At 32.8% G+C, this 24,024-nt stretch overlaps 1 protein-coding gene across 3 annotated transcripts in view; it reads right to left on the bottom strand.

Annotated features, from left to right (window-relative positions):
* Positions 1 to 24,024, bottom strand: part of GRID2 (glutamate ionotropic receptor delta type subunit 2) — a 1,464,312-nt gene that overhangs the window by 1,144,467 nt on the left and 295,821 nt on the right. For all 3 annotated transcript variants that reach the window (XM_077882884.1, XM_077882885.1, XM_077882883.1), the window contains exon 2: positions 22,551 to 22,706. In XM_077882884.1, the coding sequence (XP_077739010.1) occupies positions 22,551 to 22,706 (156 nt within the window). The remainder of the gene's footprint in view (positions 1 to 22,550; positions 22,707 to 24,024) is intronic.

Raw genomic sequence — 24,024 nt, 5'->3', positions numbered from 1 at the left:
CTGAGTATCTATTTTATGCCATTTGCTTTTATGTTTTTTTCTAATTTTTATTAAAAAACTTATTCCTAAAGACTAAACTTTAAATGACTATGCCTATTATCACTATATAAATTTTACAGATGGGGAGATTGAAGCTTATACAGAGAATTAATATCTACAGGTTTAGAGCAGGTAAAAAAATGTGACTAAACTGAAATTTGATCTTACTGTTTCTGATCAGTCTTGAGAACTGGAGCTAGGCCTGTGTGTCTTTGCAGAGTACTAGAAATTTTAATGTACGAGCCATAATATTAATATTAATTAGATGTATTAAATCTGGCACTTTGCCATATATATATGGCATTCACACATGATTGATATATATGGCTCAGAAGTAACATTTTCAAAATGCTAACCTCAAATTTAAGCCACATCATATGGCTCTATGTTTAAAATATGATGGTGAAATCCCATATACAGTGGAATTTTATGGGGCTATAAGTCTAAGCAAATAAAAGTTGATAAAAATGAGAATCAAGGATACCTGTATTTCTCAGTTAGTTTAGCATCTGCCTTCAGCTCAGGTCATGATCCCAGGGTCCTGGGATCGAGCCCTGTATCAGGTTCCCTGCTCAGCACAGAGCCTGCTTCTCTCTTTTCCTCTGCTGCTCCCTCTACTTGTGTGCTCTCTGTCTCTCTCTCTCTCTCAAATAAATAAATATATATATGTTTTAAAACAAGAGAATCAAAATATGTGCAAAAATTAGGTTATATAACTCTCTTCAAAACATTATTAAATATTCTCCCTCACCCTTTAACACAGCTTGTTTTGAAACAATTGACAAAAATTATAATCATCAAGTTTACGGCATACAATTTCAGCTATGTTCATAGATAAAGTATTCCTGAATAATGCATTCATGGAAAAAATTGAATTCCAACTCAATGGTGCCGCCTTTCTCATAAACAGAAGGATGCGACTATGTGGGTGTTAGTGGTGCCACAGCATTTACTATGGTAATTACTCCAGGATAATCATAGCAAAAGAAAAAAAATCTTGCCTACATGAGCAGAATCAAGTTCTTCTTCAAGCTATTCTGGTATGAACACATGCCACTACCATCTCTGACTACTAGAATTTACACATCTTATGCCACTGGAATAAAATCTCCTCAGGGGAGGGATGATCACAGATGGAGATCTTTATATTTCCAGAACTTAGCTCCATGTATACATATATCTTTCTTAAGTTAATAACTAAGTAAATAATATAGTTATGTTTCATGTGAGCTGAAGGTATCTCTTTTATTACCCAGGTCAGAGAAGATAAAGTCTAAAGTCTGTTTCTTTCTGAGTGCTTAATTATTATTATGCTGCACACAGTTCACATTTGGAGTAAGCAGACCATATATATGTATAATGAATAAATCATATATTTTGCATCCTCAATAATTAAAGTTTCTATATAATAACTCTTAAATATTCTTTTGCAGCAATTAGTCCGAAATCCTTAGATTTTTATTAGGTTCTTGCTGATCACTTTAAAGTTTATGTAAATATTAACTCAGACAAAATTTTTTTTTCATCTTCCAAAGCTTCCCAATGGTGCTAAACTTCATTTATTTGAACTAATGAACCCTTTTTGGCAGAAACAGAAGCTTCAGTTCTAGGATAGCATGGGACTGCATGCTGATGAATATGGGATTTAAAAGTAAACACCATCACTTAATAGATCATATAGACTTTACAATCAATCTCCTACTAGAATCTCACAATAAGCCTGAAAAGTCATTTAGGCATTTTTTAATCCCCATTTTACAATTCAGGAATATTTGCTTAGAGAAATTATTTAAGAGCCAGATCCCGAAACAAGACTTTTGCTTTAAGACTCCAAGTTTGAGGTACTTTTCACTTCACCAGTTTAGATGATGAAGATGATTGTCCCAGAACCAAGAGCTAAATAATATACTCCATATATTACTACAGAATAAATGAAGTCTTTTAAATGTCCTTAGGGAATCTCTTTACAGAGATTAGTGTTCATTGTGAACAAATAAATTCTGGAACCGCGTTGGTGGTATAGTGGTGAGCATAGCTGCCTTCCAAATAAATTCTGGAAAAATCACAAGGGAAATACCAGAATTACTTCAAAAATTCTAAACCTTTTACTCTTCTCATTCTTACCATTCTCTTTTACAATATATGTCTTAAATATTCACATGTGGACTTAACAAAAACAAAGAAAATATAGAAACAGCATCTATACCGAGAAAAATCACTTTCCCTTCCAATGGTTCATTCATTCACAAGACTTCTTATAATTGTTAGAAAGTTCTGAAAATAATACCTAACCATAAAAATAAAAAATACTAAAATTTTGACCTTCTATTATGTTGACAAATTCCTAATACTACTGGAGAATCCCATGAAAGTCATTTTATAGAATCTCTTACAGATTATCAAGTTGACTCAAAAATATTTTCAGCCGTCCTAATCGACTCGCCCCAGAAGCATTTCCAAAACGTTCCCATTTTCCATTGCATCTTTCAATGTCCCATTGCCTTAAGTATCACTGAGATGATTATAATTACTTCCTATTAATTTCCTCAATTTTCCTCTCTGTATAAACAAATATGATTGTTCCAGTAACTCCACTGTTTCGTATTTACCAAAACATCCTGTTTAACACCTTTCTAAACCAAATTGCTGTTATAAATCTCTTTCTTTCCCCCCACCTCCTCCCTCACTATCTCCCTCCCTCTCCATTATGGGTATTTTTCTATTCAATTCAAAATACTCCCATCATGTGTTCAATGTTCTACTAAACTGTAGTTATTCTTGTACATATAACTATATCATCAAACTTTGAAGAAAAAAGTCTACTCATGGTGTTCAGTCTTTCCCATCCTCTGACTCTTTCCTCCTTGGACTGGTCTTCCATCAACACCACTAACATTATAGGGAAAATACTTCTCAAATGTAATTCACCTCTAGAATCCATAGACCTTTTATATTCCTCACTCAAACAACATTCAATGCCAGTTAAGATAACTGCCCCCAAAAGAAGAATTTTCTCCTTAGAAATAATGATCTCCACTGGTTCTTCTTTCTAATCTTTTTTTTTTTAATTTTTATTTATTTATGATAGTCACACAGGGAGAGAGAGAGGCAGAGACACAGGCAGAGGGAGAAGCAGGCTCCATGCACCAGGAGCCTGACGTGGGACTCGATCCCGGGTCTCCAGGATAGCGCCCTGGGCCAAAGGCAGGCGCTAAACCGCTGCGCCACCCAGGGATCCCCTGGTTCTTCTTTCAATTTCAAAGTTGTTCTTTCTTTTTTCCTCTTCTCACGAAATGTAAGTATTGGCTATGATATATCAATGGGTTCCTCTCCTCTTCTACATTCTTCTTTGTCAATTTCACCCACTATTAGCTTTAACTTTCACCTCAAGATAATATGGTCTTAAACCGCTGTTCCAATTCCTCTATAGGGGTTCCAGTTCCATCTTCCAGTTGCATCCTGATACCTATGTTCAGAGAGGGATTAAATTTCAACTCTGATGCTTATTAACTATTAATTTTGGTTAAGTTGACTAACCTCACCTCCTTAGTTTCTTAATATCTGCAAAGGCCTGTGTGAAGAGTAAATAAATAATTTATGTAAAACTCATACAACTGTATCTGTTCACAGCAAGAATTCAATAAATGTTACCATTTACATTTACTTACTCCATATATGTCTTTCCTTTGGTGCTCCTTATTTGTTAATTGTATATTTGTCTAGTTCTAAAGGCCAAAAGCTAGAAATCTTTGGCCCCAGAATTATAACAAGGTACCAAGTCTTCCTGCAGTATAAAGTATAGATTCAGAACAGCTCATCTTTTCCCCTTACACTACAGGTATCCAAGTCTGAGAACTTATTTACTCCCCTCAACTATTTTAAAAGATTCCCAACTGGTTTCTCTGATTTCAAATTCCTGATCTCTAATCTATCACTTATACTGTAGTAAGCTATTTTCTTTATCTCAAAGTGTGTGTGTTATACGTGTGTGCCTATGTGTATAAACTCATTCCAGCATGCAAACCCTTTCATTTTTTGCTACTTCCTGAGACGTTAATTCAGAAACTTTAGCTTTATATTCAAAATCTATTACTAGCTTATTTCAATCTACCATGCTAATTTTATCTGGTCTTTAAAATAGGTAAAGTTCCAGACAAACTAAACTATTGACTGATCCTTATCCATAGTTCACTTTTCTAATATTCCTCTCTTTGTCTGCATTACCCTGATAAGGGAATTTCACATACTACTTCCCATTCATGGTTTTTCTAAAATGATACTGCTGCCATAAAAACAATACTATGGTCTAAAGTTCTCCATGGCTTCTCTAAAGAAAAAGTGAGAAAGGGTGCAGAACTTCACAAATGGTAAAGTGTGGAACTCAGTCAATCTCATCCTCAAAAAGCAATGATAAAACTAGACAGAACTGACACACACACAAAAAGACTACTTCAGGGTTCTTAGTTCTTAGTTCTTGACTAAGGTTATACAACAAATTGAAAATCACCTGTTCAAAATTTAAAAAAAGAAAGAAAAACAAAAATAGAAAAAAAAAACTTACTAAACATTATATAAGAAGAGTGAGTCCATATCATTTTAGCCTCTTACTCAACCCCAGTCTTCAGCTTCATTAAAAAGATAGTTTTAACAGGCAAGGAAAAAGATATGAAAACCAAAAGCTTCATGCCAGGAGGAATTATTTGGTTCAGAGTAGTATATGGGAAAAATCGTACTTAGGGGTTTCATAGAAAATGATAATCATCTTAGTATCAAGCAGTCGAGGAAGGTCATCATCTTTGCAAACCTGAGATTGCAATACATATTTGATCAAGCAACACACCAGAAGACTAGCAAGAAATTTGACAAGGAGATCTGGGTCTTGTCATAGTGGGACCTGATAAACTCCTGTAAATCCCATCAATTTCCTCAACAAGATAAAGAAATATATTGAAAACGTATAGTTAACCATATACTCAAATATGAATCACTAAATGTTTTCCATCTGAGACTGGAAAAAGAAAAGGTTTTCTCCACTCAAAGTTCTATTCAACCCTGCACTAGAGGGTCTAGCCAGGGCAATCAGGAGAGAACAAAAACATTAAAAGACATCCATTTTAGAAAGTGGATTAGAAGAAAGAAAGGATTAAAACTCTTTGTTTGTAAAGAAATCCCAAAGGATACATGAAAAACTTCTAGAACAAATAATTGAGTTCATTAAGATCATAGATGACCAAATCAGTATATACATAAAAATATATGTGTGTGTGTGTATGTAGAACAATCTGATAATAAAATTCAGGAAACGATTCCACTCACGATATCATCAAAATGAATAAAATCCAAAAATATGAATACAATCCCAAATAATAAATGAAAAGTGTAGCCTTGTAGAGTGAAGACCAGCAAATAATAGAAAAATAATATTTAAGTGGATCTAATTCATAAAAGAGAAAACAATATTATCAAGATGGCAATCTTCTTCAAATTGATCTATAGATTCAATAATCCTCACCAATTTCCCAGCAGGCTATTATGAAGAAATTTAAAGTTGATCCTAATCTAACATAAGAAAATGGGATGGACTGAATAGTCAAATGTAAGTCTGAAAAAAAAAAAAAAAAAAAGGAAAATTCACATTTCTCAATTTCAAAACTAACTATAAAGCCACAATGTGTTACTGGCATAAGGACAGGCACCTATATCAACTGACCAAGACTGAGAGTTCATAAATAAACCCTTATTTTTATGGTCAATTGTTTCAACAAAGATGCCAAGGCTATGAAATGGGGGAAACAATGATTTTTCCATGAAATAGTGCTAGGCAAATTGTATACTCGCATGCCTCAAATATTAACACAAATTGCTCCCAAATCTAAATATAAAAGCTCAATATGTAAAAATTTTGAGAATAGAAAAGAAAACAAATTACACTGACTTTAGATTATTCAGAGAGGGGATGCCTGGGTGGCTCAGTGGTTGAGCGTCTGCCTTCTGGCCCAGGGTGTGATTCTGGAGACCTGGGATCGAGTCCCATGTCGGGCTCCCTGCATGGAGCCTGCTTCTCCCTCTGCCTGTGTCTCTGCTTCTCTCTTTCTCTCTGTGTCTCTCATAATAAATAAATAAAATATTAAAAAAAGATTATTCAGAGAGATCTTCGATATAGTTAGTGCCAAAAGCGAGTTACTTAGAAGAAAAAAAACTGATAAACTGGACTTCAACAAATAAAAATTTGCACTTCGAAAGGGACCTTTAAGAAAAATGGATAAGAAAGACTTGGAGAAGAAACTGCAAATCATTTAGCTGATAAAAATAATTTCTCAAGAATATGCAAAGAATATTTAAAGTTTAATAGGAAGTTGAAAATGTAATTTAAAGTATACATAAGATTTCAACAAATACTTCATTAAAGAAAAGATAGATGATAGATGATAGATAGATAGATAGATAGATAGATAGATATAGATATAGATAGATGATAGATAGCCAATAAGCACAGGAAAAGATACTTAATAGCACTAATAATTAGAAAAATATAAATTAAAACCTTAATTAGATACCACAACATGTGTTTCACAAAATTGACCAGTGAAGAAACTGAAACCCTCATACACAGCTACTGGGAATATAAAACTGAATAGTCATTTTGGAAAACAGTCATGCAGTTACTTAAGAAGTTCAACATTATTTTACCATATGACTGAACAATTCCTTTCCTTCACTAGGTATCTATCTAAGAAAAGTGTTTTGAATTGAATGTTCCTGTCCCCCCAAAATCTGAATTTTGAATCCCTAAACACCTCCATGTGGCTGCATTTTGGGACAGGACCTCTATTGAAGCAACTGAGGTTAAATGAGGTCATAAGGGTGGCGCCCTGATAGAAAAGGATGTGTCTTTGTAAGAAAGGATACCAGAAATTTGCTGCACACAAAGAAATCATGTGAGCATACAGTGAGAAGGCAGTTATCTGCAACCCAAGGGAAGTTTTCAACAGACACCAACTGTACTGGCACTTTCAACTTGGTGCTGAGAACTGTGAGAAAATTCATTTCTGTTCATTAAGCCAACTAGTCTTGGTAAATTGTTATGGCAGCCTGAGCAGACCAAGACACAAAATGAAAATTAGAACTCCATATAATAACTTTTACATAAATAGCCATCGCAGCACTTTTTTAAGTAATAGTATAAAAGTGGAAACAATCCAACATTTGTGAAATTGTGAATGGAAAAACAAAATGTGACATCTCTATGATGGAATACCATTCATCATTAGAAGAAACACATTCTTACTACATAGTACAACTTGGATAAACATAATAATTTCACTCAAAGTGAAAGATGTCAGACACACAAGACTACATACTTTCTAATGTCATGTATATGAAATGCCAAAAAAAGGTAAGTCTTTAGAAACAAATTTGTGGTTGGGAGTGCTGTGGGAATAGGATTTGATTGATTGCAAATGGGCATGAGGAATTTTATTGGTGATAGAAATATTCTAAAGTTAGATTTTCATGATGGTTACACAATTCTGTAAATTTACTACTAATAATTGAATTGTACATTTAAAATAGATAGATTTTATGGTCTGTAAAATTATACCTGAAAATAGCTGTTGGAGGAGGAAGAGAAGGAGCAACAGTGGCGGCAGCAGAAGAGCAATAAAAAGGAAAACCACCACCCCTGTGGTGGGAAAAAATAGAAGTGGAGTATCTGGGTCTGCAACACTGGAAATCCTTATTAGGCTAGTAGGTGCAGTGGGAGATCTGTTTCATTTAGTGAGAAGTTTAGAGAGGCCTGTATAATTGTTACACTAATGTTTAACCTACTGGAACAATGACAACCCAAATAGGGTAGGCTCTAAAATAATAGAGGTGAGTTTCTCTCACACATAGTAGTCCTCCCAGAGCAGCTCTACTCTACAGGGGAGCCCAGTTACTTCCATTTTGCAGCTCTGAAACCTCTAGCGTATTGTCCTATCTGCACGGTCAAAGCTGGGTCAATATTCCAGGTCACTGAAAGTGGTGGGGAGTGTTAGTCGAGGACAAGTAACTTATTTTTAAATTGGAAATGACTTTCAAATTGCCCATGTTTCCACTCACAATCCACTGGCCTTCCGCTAACTGTAAGGAAAACTGGGAAATACCATCCTCTCTGGGGAGGCGATGGACCCAGCTAAAACTGTGCTACTGTGGAAGAGAAGAATCTATTTTAAAAAATTTAATACAGTGAGTGAGAAGAGTTTATTCATATTATGATAACAGATAATAGCAATAATCCACAATAAATTGTTAATAGTGAAGAGAGAACGCTTAAGTAACTAGCAAGTACATTGACTCTTCTCAGTCTTGATGACAGGGTTTGTCCACACAATGAAAATATCAGACAGGCTGAATGTGTAGTGTGTAGAAAATGGTGCCTGAATATCAATGTTAGGGCTGAAATTCAAATAAAGGACTTTAATTTCAACAAATTTACAAAAATAAGGCAGGGACTGAAGACATAATTGACTATGAGTACTGGCCAAAAAGTTAACAGATACTCACAAAGATAAAATACTTATGCAGTTAATGAAAAGTAGGTATTCACGTGTCCTCAGATGATAGAAGAATTCCAGTTACTAATACTATTACCAGAATTTGTTACACACTCGGCTTTCTCCAGATAGTGACATCTCTTGTTCCCTTTTATCTTTCCAGTGCCTGCTCAAAAGTCTTCTCAGAGAGCTCTTTTCCTGACCATTCTACTTCAGCATTTCTATACCACTAATGCTGCTTCATTTTTTAAAATCTTCATACCAACTCTTCAATCTCAAGTTGTCTATATTATTTGGTTGTTCCCTCAACTGGAATATGCATTCCAAGAAAGCAGGATATTTGTGTATTTACTACTATACCATGAGTTCTTGGAATAATTCCTGGCTCATACTAGACATTCAGTAAATACTTGCTGAATTAATGGAGTAAACAGATTAGTAACAATGGCAAGGTTGCAACAAATCTGAGATGATGCTAAATTACCTCAAATGGACTGTTACATTTGGTACCAAATATTGGGGTCACATTGAACACGCAGGAAACAAACAGGTATCTCCAGCAGTAAGTGAAGAAGGAAAAGCAAGGTAGGAAACTAATACCAGTACTCCTCAAAGTTCTGTAACAACTTCATCTTTACTGAAAATTCAGGATTTTATAATTTATTGTACTTTATGTTATGATGTTTATATCCATGTTAATTTAATTTATGCCCATTACTTACTAAACATAAGATTTTTTTTATTTTTATTTATTTATTTATTTTTAAACATAAGATTCTTAAAGCTAGAAACCACACTGATGAATCTTGGTATCTCTTTCAATACTTAGTTTAGTTTTTTGAAAATTATAAGCTCCCAATGTCTACTTAGATGAAAGAATAAATGAATCAATAATTAACAAACAATGAATAGATTGTTTGCACAGGTTTGCACAGATTCCAGAGGACTTTTTCATTCAGATAAACAAGCTTCATTGGCCACTTTTTAATAATCAAATCAATAAAAACTTAATTTAAAATATTAACTATCTCACTTAAAGGGAAAAAGATCATAATCATAAACTCTGCATATAAAAACTCTGTCCAACTCACTTAGGAAACAATGTTTTCATGTAAGTGCACAGTGCCATGACACAGAGTTATTGCACCCAATGTTAAATGCATAGTAACAATCCTTTGAGGGTACTAGTTAATACACACACATAACACTTTTTATATTACAAAACTTTGGTGCTCATATCTTTCTTTAATGTGAAAAGCAATTACTCTTCTGTAGATGTGAAATAATTATTCTTAAAATACCACTTGCTCTTAAACACAGGGAGGTTTTGTACCTCTGAAGAAGTATCTTTGAGCTCAAATCATTTTCAGTACTTTTGCTGTATTTTAAAAGAAATTCTAAGATGTTGCAATATGAAGCCTAATGTCTTTATTAATGTCCTTATTAATGTTTAAATTTTACTTGATGAGCAATGATTTTCTCCACGTTGAATCCACTTTTCTACCACTGGTTTCGGAAAGAGGTGACCTTGAAACTGGGAACAGGATAATGACCCTGACAGAAAAGTTAACATTGTTGTCCTTTTGGCCTGATGTTTTCATTTCCAGTGCACTCCTCACGCCACCCCACGTACATTTTTCACAGTCACAAAGACATATTTTTGAACAGTCTGCTTCTTTGATTAGATCTTTTTCTCTTTTCAGGGCAGAAAACATAGCTTACTAGTTTTCTCTTTTATTTCTTTTTTACCTTCTCCCCCAACTCACCATCCCTGGTTGTAAACAATCTTATTATCTACTGAACTTGCTATTTTGCATGAAACTACTACCTAGTAATTATGCTATCTATACACATATATTTAATCTTCGTTAGTAGCTTAAAGCTCCTTGAAAAAGCAGAATGCTCTTAAGTCACCTCTATGTTCTTTACACTACTAGTGTAATTCTACTACACTACCATGTATTGGGATGCTGAATAATGTTAGATGGATGAGGGAATCAAAGATCTTATAATGCCAGTCATACTTTTCTGGACCTTCCTACTTTTCCTTCAGTTCTGCTGCTTGCTATTTGACCACTTACTCTCCATTAGTATCTATTAAACCATGAGTCTGGAAAACAGAAAAGATAACATGCAAAACAGTGTTTTTAGAACTTGTTAGCTTCCCCTTATTACTCTTTATAAGTTACTAGATAACAAAAAACCTTGGCCATGCAATTTGTCTAACAATAAAGTAGGTTTTGTTTTGTTTTGTTCTGTGTTTCCCTAGCATCTTAATGAGGAGTCTAGATTTCAAGAAAAGGAATGAATAGAATAAAAGAAAGATACAGGGAAAAATTTCTCTGTAGAAAATGGAACAAGATATTCAAGAATTTGTAAACAAATGGTTCATCAACAGCCTTAATCATAGTTGACGATGTTCAGAGACATTTTAGTATATATAACTGGAACATTAGTTAATAAAGATGGTTCCATTTGCCATATCATTTTAAGTTAAAATAATAATATTTACTTAAAGAGTGGTCACTCAACTATGCTGTGGAGTAACTATTTGGGTATCAGTCCTGTTTCTGTTCAAACCTAGTGCTTTTCTGCAGGGATATTGCCACTGAACATCCTTAACATCAAATCAGCCTTTTTTGCACTGTTAAAATACCTATTAGGACATTAAGATTTCAGCTCATAAAAGACAGAAATTAAAGGTCTGTGTGAGGAGTTTTAAGTTTTATAATACGATGTATAGCATTAAGTCTGAGTAATACATTCCAACAGGTCATAGCACTTCCTGACTGGACTGGCCAAATCATCAAATCATTAAGAATGAGCTAAGATTAGCGCTTCTACACAGTAGTATAGTATAGTATAGTATAATATAGTATAGTATAGTATAGTATAATATAGTATAGTATAGTATAGTAGTTAACAGTGATAGCAGTTAAAATCCCAGTAGAAAAAAAAAAAAGGCCATTTGAAATAAGATAATTTGAGAAGACTTTATTTTTTGAAAAGGTGAATGACACAGGTGTGGGTATAGTATAGCAGGAACATGAAGGCTAGTCCAAGAGTTCAAAGCTTGTAGCAGTGAGTGGTAACCAGTACAGGTCCAAAGGGTAGATAGGAGAGGAATCTGTAGGTTTCTGAATGAGAATGAGAGTGATGTAGAGCAGACTGCCTTCAGAAAAGAAGGACTTTTGTGTAAGGTTCACAGCCAACCCAAGGTAACCTTACACAGGAAATAGTATATAAATACCTTGACCTCATTCTCCCTCCCACTGATAGCATACCTGAAACTTCCAAATGGAAAACTTCAACAGAAATCAGAATGTTCTAGACACTATTCTAAAGGTTTCAGGTATGACAAGTTACCTAACCTAGGTGCAACTCAGTTTCCTCATTGGCAAATGCTAATAAGAATAGTAACTATAGTTTATAAGGCAGTAGAAAGATTAGGGGATTAGTTCATGGGATATAGTAAGGAAATGTTACTTGTCAGTAGTGGACTTTTCAAAGGAAGCTCTTTTGTCAGAATGTAAAACAACTATAAAAGCCATAAAATAGGAGGCGCGCGGGGCTGGCCCCCCTTCCCCCCCCTTCCCTCCCTTCCCTCCCCTCCCCTATAAAAAAAAAAAAGCCATAAAATAATTCTTCCCAAGTTTTAGATTACATATATCTCTACATTACTCTGTATTACAAGACCAGGAAAACTGAGTAAAATTCTTTCTTCCTTTGTTTTGTTTCATTTAATTTAATTTCTTTTTCTTTAGAATAACATTTACATGAAAGGCCTAAATGTTGCTTCAACTATATTCAAAATTAGAGTTACAGAAATGTGAATTTCAAATCCAAGAAAGATCCAGAAATGACATCTCCATACCCAGATGTCAGTGAATCTTCAGGATATACCAGTCTTCCCTTGGGAACATACTTCATTTCTGAAGGGAAAAACTAAAGCAGATTTGGGTAAAAAAAAAAAAAAAAAAAAAAACTCATGAGTAGCAGTGTTACTCAGCAAATAAGGACTTTGATGATGAAAATAAACATTTGTAAAGCAACAGATTAAAAACTTGAGAATTCAAAAATAATCTCATCCCTCAAATACAGAAAGCCAATGCTTCCAAATGGTTTTCCCATATGCAATTGCCAGAAATTTCCTCTTTGCATTGCTGGCTACTCTGAAGCCTTAAATCTTAACTTAAATGTTACTTTTTTGTGTCTTCTATAATCAAAAATAAACTCCTGGTTTTAAATCACACACACAGAAACACACACTCCATCTGTTATTTTCTATCATATTATTATTTATTTTCTTTTATATGACTCTTTTCCACTAAAAAAATAAGTTATTTTCTTGTTTGGCTCTTTTTGTATATCTTCTTATTAGATTATAAATTCCTTGGGTGGCTCAGTTAAATTTGTCTCATTCATTTATATAAACTCCTAATGGTTAGTGCACAGTCAGTATATTAAAGTATCTTATACATAAGTGAACAATTATGATTTTAAATTTTGAAAGAATAATGAATTGTTCTTGGTAATTCATAGTCTTCTGACAGTTGGTCAACCCTTCTCTTATTTAAACTTTAACCAATTTCCAAAGAAAGTAAGTATCAACTGGTGATCTCTCTGTGCCCTCAGGGAATTCTGGCCTGAGATCAAATCTTCCCTGTTCCATTTTAACAAACATTGTACACTAAAATTAAAAATAAAAAAATAAATTGTTCCATTGAAAGGCATGAATCAATACCGAAAGAATACCAAAAAAACAGTGTCTGATAAAATTAGTATACATAGTGTATATGTTATACATACACGGCATATATATACATATGGTATATAATGTATATGTTTAATATACACATGTGTATGGATGTATGTGTAGGTGGGTAAATATATATATATATATATATATATACACACACCATATATATATATATATATATATATATATATATATATATAGTAGGTTAATATGGAGATAAATCTCCTTTAAATGGGGCAAAATACTGAGAAATTCAAAAGTGAATAAAAGATGAAATCTTTATTTACAAATAATAAAAGTTATTAACAAGTCAATGTAACAGAATGAATACAGGATTTGGAAGAAGGTAGAATGAAGCTGATATGTCAGTTTCTTATTCTTTGACCAGTAAGAATGTTTCTCTTTTTAAAATCCCCTAGTTACTTTCTATTACCTCAGTTCTCTACATCTTGCTCAGTTTTAATAACATGAATAAGGACTCAGGACTATCCCAAAGTATTATTTACCTTTCAGAAGTATTAATTCAAAAGTAAAGTACAAAGATTATTATTGAATATTTGAAGTCATTCTATTCAAAAACAGTCTGTATAATAGTATTATTTCTGACTTTGTTTTATATAACTTTTCCCCCACAAAATAATATATTTTAAGAAACATTTATTTTCCTCTTTGGAATATATTTCTCATTTATAATAGACATGTTAAGTCTTTTCTATATTTTCTATATTTTAAAATATATCTTATGGAATGAGCGTAGCCAATCTTACCATCATATTGTATTAGTCTACCAAAGAACAAAAAGCAAATATGTCTTGAAATGATGCATGAATTCCTGAGAAATAACATGATATCATGTATTATTGAAGAAGAATAGTACTGAGAAGTCAAGAAACCAATAACAAAGTTTCTAGAGTAAATATTTGCCCATCATAGTTGAAATGAAAATGTGCAGAACATAAAAAGACAACCTTTTATACAATCATTTCTGAAATAAACTCAAAATACTAGAGATGATGCATCTCTTAAAGCATGAAGTTTTCCTTGAATTTATGTCTATATCTGACCTCCACATATATTGCTCATCTACAACATTATGCCTCCCTACAACTGAATCCCATTTAGTTATGACTCAGTGCCTTATTTACTTCTCTGATTGTATTAGGCCCACACAAATCACCAGAAAGCTTTAATTTGGTCTCCACAGGCTTTCTTTACTTCTCAGAAATGGTAACAAGGTATTTTAAATCCTCCCAACCTTAAGTACACATGTTGCAACATCACTACTATTTGCCAAATGAATCACACTACAGATATAATTCTCATCTTCCTCTGCTGACTAGCAGAACTAGCCCAGGAGAAAGAAAAAAAAGCAGAAGCATTTAATTTCTATATATTTACAACCCCAGCATTCAGGATCTCGATGGGGAAACACTCATTGGAGGGGAGGGGGGGCGGTGGGGAAAAGGTGCTGACAAGGCAGATGACAAGGCTACTCAGTTCAGTGGTATCCATGGGAAACACCAATACATATGGTAAAGGGTGTTTGAAAAGGTAAGGTCTGGTCAGGGAGCAATAGAAATTTACTGATGGACACATAAAATAGTACTAAATCATCCACTCCACTATTATTGGCATGTATTTATATTAGTAGAGAAACCTGCATCCCGTAATGACAACCCCACAAAATCATCATATAATACTCACATAATCCTAGCGATCCTAATGAAATATGTATTTAGCCCAATTCTACATATGAAGAAACTGAAGCTCAGAGATATTAGGTGTGCCTAAGATCCCAAAGATGATAAAAGATGGAGCAGAATTCATATAAAGACAGAATTATTTAATTCCATGACCCATGAATATAATTTCCATGTTTTTCCCCAAGCAGAATAAATGGCATCAAATTTAAGAAATATAAAACTAAATGAAATGTAGATATGCTGAGTGTATACAGCACAATACTGAGACTTGAAGATTAAAATAATTTGAATAAGGAGTTTAAAAAGAGTACTATAGTGGGAGGGTAAAAGGAAGAGGAGAACATACAGGTCAGGACCTAATACATGTAATAAAGGTCAACCTAACCATGGAAAACTACAGGGCAGCCAGTGGCGAGCACAGCGTTATGCTGAGTAATAGCTCAAGTCTGAATGCTTACAGGCACCCAAAAAGTACTTGTTGATTCATTCTCTTCCTTTCCCAGAAAATGCAATTTCCTAGTGTACATTGGCTTTGTGTGTGTTCCTTTCAAAAAGAGTGTTTCAGTGATAATTCTTTTGAAAATTACAAGGCAATTCAACAAAATATTGCATGAATAGTAAAAGACCACACATAGTACAATTCCCATAAACCTCACACAACACTTGCCAAGGACATGAAAAAAAAATAGGTGTTAAATATTAAAATAATTTAAAAATCAGGTCACTTTTTGTTCTAGATTAAAGCATGTAGACTATTTCATTTGAAACACTGATATCAATAATACTGGTAATGATTTAAAAATTCTGAATACAGTAAAGTCATCTTTAATGTGAACTTAAACTATTTTTATGACTATACAATGGACTCATAACAACTACAGGATGTAGGTAAGCGTGGTTTTTAATCTAATAAACCATATATTCAGAGTTACTTTAAGACAGATAGGTGATTTTTTTACCAAGTCAGTATCGTAAAAAACCGATTAAAGACTGAATTATGCTGCCATAAGCATGCTGAAAAGGCTGAAAGAGAAGAAAGTGGTCTGCTATTACTGTGTGAAAAATATTTGGTAGGGAGAAAGAACACTTAGCCAACAACAAAAAAATAAATCTTTACTTCTGTTAAACACAGCCTTTATAGAAAGCTGCTAAAGATTCTTCTAAATAAAACAAGATCCAGAGCACCACATGTAGCTAAAATATATTTTTTATGAGGTAACTTACACAAGAGTGCACAACTGTAGATATGGAGGTAAAAGACTTCAAAGTAAAAAGGCTATAAAATTATGATACAGATTTTCAATCTATCCGCAGTAGATCTGTTACCTTAAGAGCATAATGTTGAATGAGATAAGGGAAAGGCTTACCAATAGAAGACACAAGAATAAATCACAGAAAATAAAGATCAAGCCATAAATTTGTATCTTCATTAAGTTAAAAAATAATGGATTTCCTTAAGAAAGATATTCCTTCTATTTTCTGAAAAGTAAATATTTTTAAAAAGTTATAATGTCTTGTTCCTTTTTACGATTAACATAATTAAAAACCCAAGTTACAGGTAGAAGGCATAATGACTGTTCATGCTTTAAAAGTTCACAGCCCTCCCTAAGTACATTTTTAAAGCTTCCCACAGTCCTAATGCTGCATCCTCTATTTCCTTTAAAATCTCCTGTCAGGTCTGTCCCAATCCTGGAACAGTACTAGGCATTTTAAGAGTACTTGGATAGATTGATTGGACTGAGTACTCTTGAAATTAGATTCTAAGCATATTCTATTTTAATTCTTCTTGATGGGCAATTCTTCAATGAAAAGGGTTACTGTGAGATGCTTAAAATAATGCATGCTGGTATTGTTCCTAACAGATATAGAATTCAGATGCTTAGTATCACACTGATGGTTAGTACTAAAGATGACAAACTAGGAAGATTCTGATTCCAGATCTTTTTAGCCAGTCCTTAGAATGTGGCAGGTAGAAAGGAAAGGTGACCCAAGACTCGGGAGTGGATCACTAAATATCCCAGACTTGTGGAGGGAAACCGATGGTCCAGAGAGCCAATGAATGGACATCCAATATCCCTCTTGATGTGTGGATGTCTGGAGATGGCCAGTAAGCTGCAGCATCTCTTCTTTCCACCCCTTTGCATAAATGTCTGGGGATCAGTTATACTGAGTACTCGGCCTAGAGACTGTGATTCAAAGCATAACACTTGTTTTGATATGGGAAGGAAAGATGGGATGAAAAAATGAATTAAAAAATGACCAAAAGAGCAGAATTGTGCCACATTACGTTCAGATTTTATTTCTTGGCCTGTTGGATCCAATCAATCCTCAAGTTCAATTTATTGACAGGCAATTCAGAAAATAAGCTGGAATTGAAGCTATCAAAATTGGTCCAAAAAACACAGGCTGATGAAGCATACACACTGCAGCCCTATCCTAGGAAAGCTGCAGAATACTATCTAAACATTTCCAAATTAGCAGATTTTTTATCACAATGAATATGTCTTATTAAAACTGAGAGAAATATAAATTATGTGACTATGCCTTGGAATAAAGCATCAAACAGAGCAGCCACATAAATCATCTTTTACATTTACACATTCTTTGAACAAGACTATTCAGATTTAGCCTATGGCACCAGAAATATTCATAGCAAATATTCATAGCAAATGGTGATGTATTTTGGAGAAGTACATTTCCCTAGTTATACTTTCTTACATACTTTTTTGGCTCCACTGATTTCCTGTTACCCCTTTACACACATGATACAAAACATGTGTCATTTATATATAACTAGAAGGAAATAAGACTAATTCCACAAACCATAAATAAAAGAAGCCACATTGTTTTATACTGAATTTTACTTTGAAGATATATGAGGCAAATTTGACTAAAATTATCACCGTATTAAAGTAAGATGTTTATTTTTTACAAAAGACTTTTTGAGAACAATTAATATTCATGTTGGATATACAAAGGAGTAATTTGAAGGTGGACCAGGCTGAAACTTTAGATGATGAACAATGTTAACCATTACTGCTTTTTATTTTAAAAACAGCATTTATAACTATTTTATTTAAAATGGTTTGTGATAAAACATAAATAAGAATAATTAAGATAGGTGCCCTTTTTTCTTTCAAATAGAATTATTTGTGATGCTACAGTATAATTCTGCCCTTAAACTCTTATCACTATGCACATTTCATTTTTAGGAGTTTTCTTTTTTTTTTTTTTTTTTTAGGAGTTTTCTAATAAGAGAAAATATTTTAAAAGGTTTTAACTGAATCTTGCCATTCAATACCAATAGATGCTGTTTTATAGCCTGCCTGATATATCCAATGATTGTAAGAGTCATGAATTCTTATTTCTGCATACAACTTCCTATGTGAACATTTTTACAAATGTTATCCCTTTGTTTTCCCCTAACCTTATTTTTTTATAAATCCTCACCTTTCACAGACCACAGTGGTGTTAGTCTCAACTAGGAGCCAACAATATCAACAATTGTTATTGCTTTCAGTAGAGAAAATCAGTGTATTTCACACCACACATTTATGCATCTATGTTTTAGCCAGTTTATAGATGACACACAGACAACAATCTATAAGGGAGGAGTAAGGAAACTAACCAAGCAAAAGCTGTATTGATCATGTCACCTGAATCTGCAAAAGGCCCTTTCTAGATTGTGGTGATTATGATTTCTTTAGGTTGCAATGAATAGTTATATGAGATAGCAGAACCAAGGACAGGTATCATATATCCTATTAATTTATTTTGAAGTAGGCCACAGAAAAACCATGAGACAATTTCATCGAGTTCAGTCATCGTTAAAGAAAAACTAAGTAATTATCATTTCTATAATCAGAGTCATGAAACAATTCATCTATAGAGATGAAACTACTTAAAAATGCATCGTGTTTGAGTTTTTCATTATTCATAGATGAGAAAACCAAGGATGAAAGAACAAGAGTAATTTATGTTATCAACTAGGATTGATCAACTAGATTGGACAATTTTTACTATTCCATGCTATCTAAAACCCATGAACATTAATAGTACCTATCAAAACATAAATCTACTACAATTTTCTATTCTCCAGAGTACTTACTGAATTCCTAAAACAAATTGCGTGTTCTCTCTCATGTACATATGGTTAGCAGATATACAAAAATACTAAGCCAGTGGTATGAAGGGTTTGGTTTAGTTCTTTCTCTTGCTATACACTCGCACCATGTGGGAGAATTACTTAACCACACTGCTCTCAATTACTTCATCTATTTGGAAAAACATTCACCTAAGGTTAATATAATTTTCCACCGGTATATTTTTCAAGGTTTTCAAAACTAATCCATATGATTTTATTTTCCTTTTGTATATCTTTAGCCCAGCTACCAAAATAGTCTACATACTGCCTGCCCAAAAAGTGACAAAAATAATTATACCAAGTTAAGGAATGAAAAATTCTTTGCCCCTAATTAACATTCCACAACTCAGAGGACAAAAGATGAATAATAGTTTAATTCCAGATTACTTTTCTAAAAACAGGAATTTACTTACTATATTTCATTTACCTAATAGTGCTGAGATTAATGTTAAAGGATAATGAGAAAGATAATCGATATAATCATTGATCTCCAGAGAAAGGAGTATCAATCCTGTGTTATAACCAAGATATCTTCATCTAGAAACTCATTGTAAAAGTAATTATTAAATATTCATTATTAAAAATAATTATTACAATGCAAAACTTACTGTAACCAAAGCTACAAAGGAGGATTTTAATAGCACCAATATTCTAACCCTATTTAAGTGTTAATAAGTTGTTTATCTTTAAATCCTTCTCTCATTAAATGCTGATAGTAGAAAGATAAAGCAAACAAAAATATTAAATTTGTAAAAATAAAAGTCATTTCCTAAATGTGGCTGGCTAGAAGAAATTCTAATAATAAATTGAGGATTTCAGATTATTAGTTTTCTTCTTTATTATTACCAAATACCTATATCCTTGATGATGCTGCTTGTTCAAGGATCAGATTTTCAAATTCAAACAAATAAAAAACAAAACTCAAAACCATGAATTTTTTAGAAGTTCACCAGGAGTGCTAATGTGTAAAAAATCAATAATAACTATCATTGAATCTTTGCCCTTCTTTAGAATGTAAAAAAGAAGCTGATTTAAGACTGTGTGTTATAGATTTTAATGGTATTGCAGCAAAGACAGGATCATAGAAAAACTGGCCATTCTCGATGGCACAACTGAGGGTTTTTTTCTCCTAAGTTACTTTCTCAAAACATTTAATGAAATACCCCTGAATCATTTATTCTTTTTCAGGTGAATATTTTACCCTTTTTTCCCAAACCAATCAATTACAGAAAGAGCTCTAGAAAGTATTATTTTTATTTCTAAAATTAGCCAAGATCTTTCTTCATATTGAATGTGGAAACAAAGTAGTTCCAGTGCATCCTAGAACTTATTTCAGGTTCATTACCTAGAGCAGACCATCAAAATAACTGGTCTAGAACATCCTGTTAGTATCAGAAACCATCAAGCATACTGTCAAGCTCTTTCTTCTTTCTTGACAAATATCTAGCGGTTTCTATCTCTGAAACTTAAAACTTATTTCCTCTCTTAATTTGCTTTATGCACCACAAATTCTTTCAAGTCACAGCAGTTCTTTTTGAGAGAGATTTTTGCTTCCAGAATTGAGCTGGCAGCAGAATGGCTACACAAAGCAATATGTGAACAGATTAATTGTGGTATTTTAAAAATTGTCTTCACTTTTCAAATCGTAGTCTCTAAAAGAGGCGTGAGGGAGGTATTTATTCAGACTTTGTAATTCCCTTCTATCCATTATGTTGTCTTCATTTATTTATTTCCAAACTTCTCAAATTGCAGTTTTAAAAGGAATGGATATTTTAGCATGTCTTCAAAGTTAATTTATAATTATTAATAGGTTATCAGAAGAAAAACACGAAAATAGATCTGTCCTTATTTTTTCCTGCTCTCATTCTAGTCATTAAAACTAAGAGTCAAAAAAAAAAAAAAAAAAAACTAAGAGTCAAATGAATTATATTATTTTACATTATTGGGCTTTCCTCAAATTCTACTTTATTATTTCACATTTTGCTTTATGAATTATAATATTAAATTAACATTTTTAAGTGTTTCAACAGAAAATTTACCAACACATACTTTTTGCAGATCCTATATTTCCACAACAATTTTATTTTAAAATAAAAATAACTAGATGTCTTTATTAACTTTTTCATTAAACTTTTTAAATTGGCATATATTATCAAATATCAAGATTCTCTATCATAATAAGCATCATATTCTTTGCAAAAGTATCTCTTACTAAAACGCTTCTATTCATTTCAATAAAATAATACTTCTTCACTCAATCAAGTTATTAAGAAGGAAAATTCATTACATCGCATCATTCTACGTGTTCTTTTACTGACACAAGTAAATATAAATAAGTTCAACAGTAGCCAATGCTACTGGCCAAAAGCATATTCCAGTAAAGGTTTCCTGTATATCATGCAGATGCAACATTAGATGAAAGGCATTTTCTTCTTTATATTTTCAAAAACATTTATATTTATTTTCCTTATCCTTTCAATATTTGTCTCTAAAACTTTCCTGCCAAACTTTAGTACTTTTAATATTTTGTCTGTCTTTTCTTCTGCCAAACCTGCTTTAATTTTTTTAATGAAACAAGTGCTTCATTTGACTAAACTTTGTATTGGTATCTTTAGTCTAAATACATTGTCACAATAAAACATAAACTAGATTAGCAGCAAATAATTTCATGAACAATGAGTGCTTTGCCAATCAAAAGGCTATTTCACTAGAATTAGAGCATCAAAAATAAAATTCTATTACTCGTAAATCTTTCACTCAAAACCTTCATTCATACAAATGACCATTCCAGTATAATAAAAATTATCTGTATTTGTATGATTTGTCCCTATGAAAAATGTAAATTCACTCAACTATACAGAGAGAATGGAGGCAAATGCTTTAATATTTGGCATACTGTAGAGAGTATAAAAATTACCCCAGTACTAAATCTTTGATTTGCATGTAGTGCCTACAAGTTTTCTTTCCACCAATGCATTTGTCATGAATACACTGAAAATGCCATCATATGTTGTAAGGACACTCAAGGTGGCCATTATCTCAAAAAAGTCAAAGCTAAAAATTTAGATAGAAAGTCATAGTTTTAAGGAGTACTTAATGTACACTGCGGTCATAAAATATTATAAAGCTTTTCCTGGAAATACTATGTTCATTGTCACATATACTTCAATTAAAACAACTTTCCACACCCTGCCCCTTCAGAAGCAGAATTCAGGATTAACATCTACAAAAAGCATTGTTGAAGAAAAGCAATGCAGCAAAGATGCAAAAATGACGTCCATGTTGATGGCCTTTTACAAATCTAATTTTATCGCATTTAAATTGAACCAAAACACAAACAAAATAAAAACTGAACTGCTGTTAGACCTTACCTTCTTGAACTGCTTGGAAAGGGTTGCTTCCATCAACAAATGTCACCGAAAATGTGATTTTTTCAGTTTGTAAAATCTCTTCATTCTGGTTGAGGTCACCAACTGCTGTGCGAAACACCTCATCATCCTTTTTGGCAGATTCATCAAAAATTGCTCCTAGAAAGAAGTGAGTGTTGCCATTAAACAATAACATAAACATCCTGTCATACTTTCTGGAAATATGCCAGAGATATATATATTTGAAAAATGTATACTTCCACTTAAAGCATGCACTTTATTTATTACTGAAACACACTGTACTGGAAGCAGTGTAATAGCTAAGCAGGAATGTAGTTACTTCTTCCAAATGGAAATGATGAATAGTACATCAAAGTGTTATTTCAGGAAAAGCTTTGAAAGACAATGTAAGTCCAAAAAGCTCTTGCAGAACAAAGTGGCTAATACTTTAGATGTTTCGTATCATGGTATCTTTAGGAGTTCATAGTTTGAAGAATATTTTTCTAAATAATAGGAGATAAAATCAGGAAACTTCTTGAGAGCCATTCACACAGTGTAAAGGAAATCAGACTTCTATTGTGATCTTAACTTATTTTTCATTTTTCTTTTTACTTCCTTTCTTTTTATTTTGAACAAGGGTTTAAGTATCTTTTATGGTAGCAAATTTAATAATATTTATAGAAAATTTAGACACATACAAGCCTTTGAGAGAGGTAATTTGGGAAATACTCCATGAAGAATTAACAAAAATCCTAGTGGATAATTATGGCCTGTACACTCACATACAATAATAATGATGATAAGAGTTGTGGCTAACTTCTATTTGAATGATTGCATGTCAGCAGGGTATTGGTTAAACACATTCTAGGAGTAAATTGATTTCAAATTCTGACCGCCGCTTGTTAAGCATAGGATCTTGAACATGGGATTCAAATTCTAAACCCTCAATTCATCATCTGTAAAATCTAATAATAGTATCTATCTGTAAGGGTTATTAACTGCATTAAGTAAGATTATCCATGTAAAATGTAAATAAATTTTGCTAACTGAATAGTAAACTTTCGATAAATCTTAGCGTTTTCTTATTTTTAAATGCTGTAATCCAAACAGTACTTAACATTTTCTAATAATCATTTTTCTATACTGCAGAATCTCATTCAATCCTTAAAATTATTATGTGATACACATACTACTATATATACATACAGTTATGAAAATTAAGTTTCAGTGCAAGGAATATTTCAAAGGAACAAGGGCCAGAGTCTTGACTCCAATGTCTGCTCTAAATCATTATAGGATAGTGCCTTTCAGAAATTCTACCCATAGGAAATAAAAGTATTTTATGAGGACTTCATTGAAAATCTGGGAGATTCTTTCCCATATGGCCACATATGCTTTATTTGTGTTCATTCTGATTCTGCTAGTTCTAAGCAGGAACACATTTTTAAATTGTCTATTTTTAAAATATAAATACTGG

This window comes from Canis aureus, chromosome 33, assembly GCF_053574225.1.
Source record: "Canis aureus isolate CA01 chromosome 33, VMU_Caureus_v.1.0, whole genome shotgun sequence".
Taxonomy (NCBI): Eukaryota; Metazoa; Chordata; class Mammalia; order Carnivora; family Canidae; genus Canis; species Canis aureus.
Note: the sequence above shows the minus strand (reverse complement) of the source record. Positions and strands in the feature narration are given on the sequence as shown.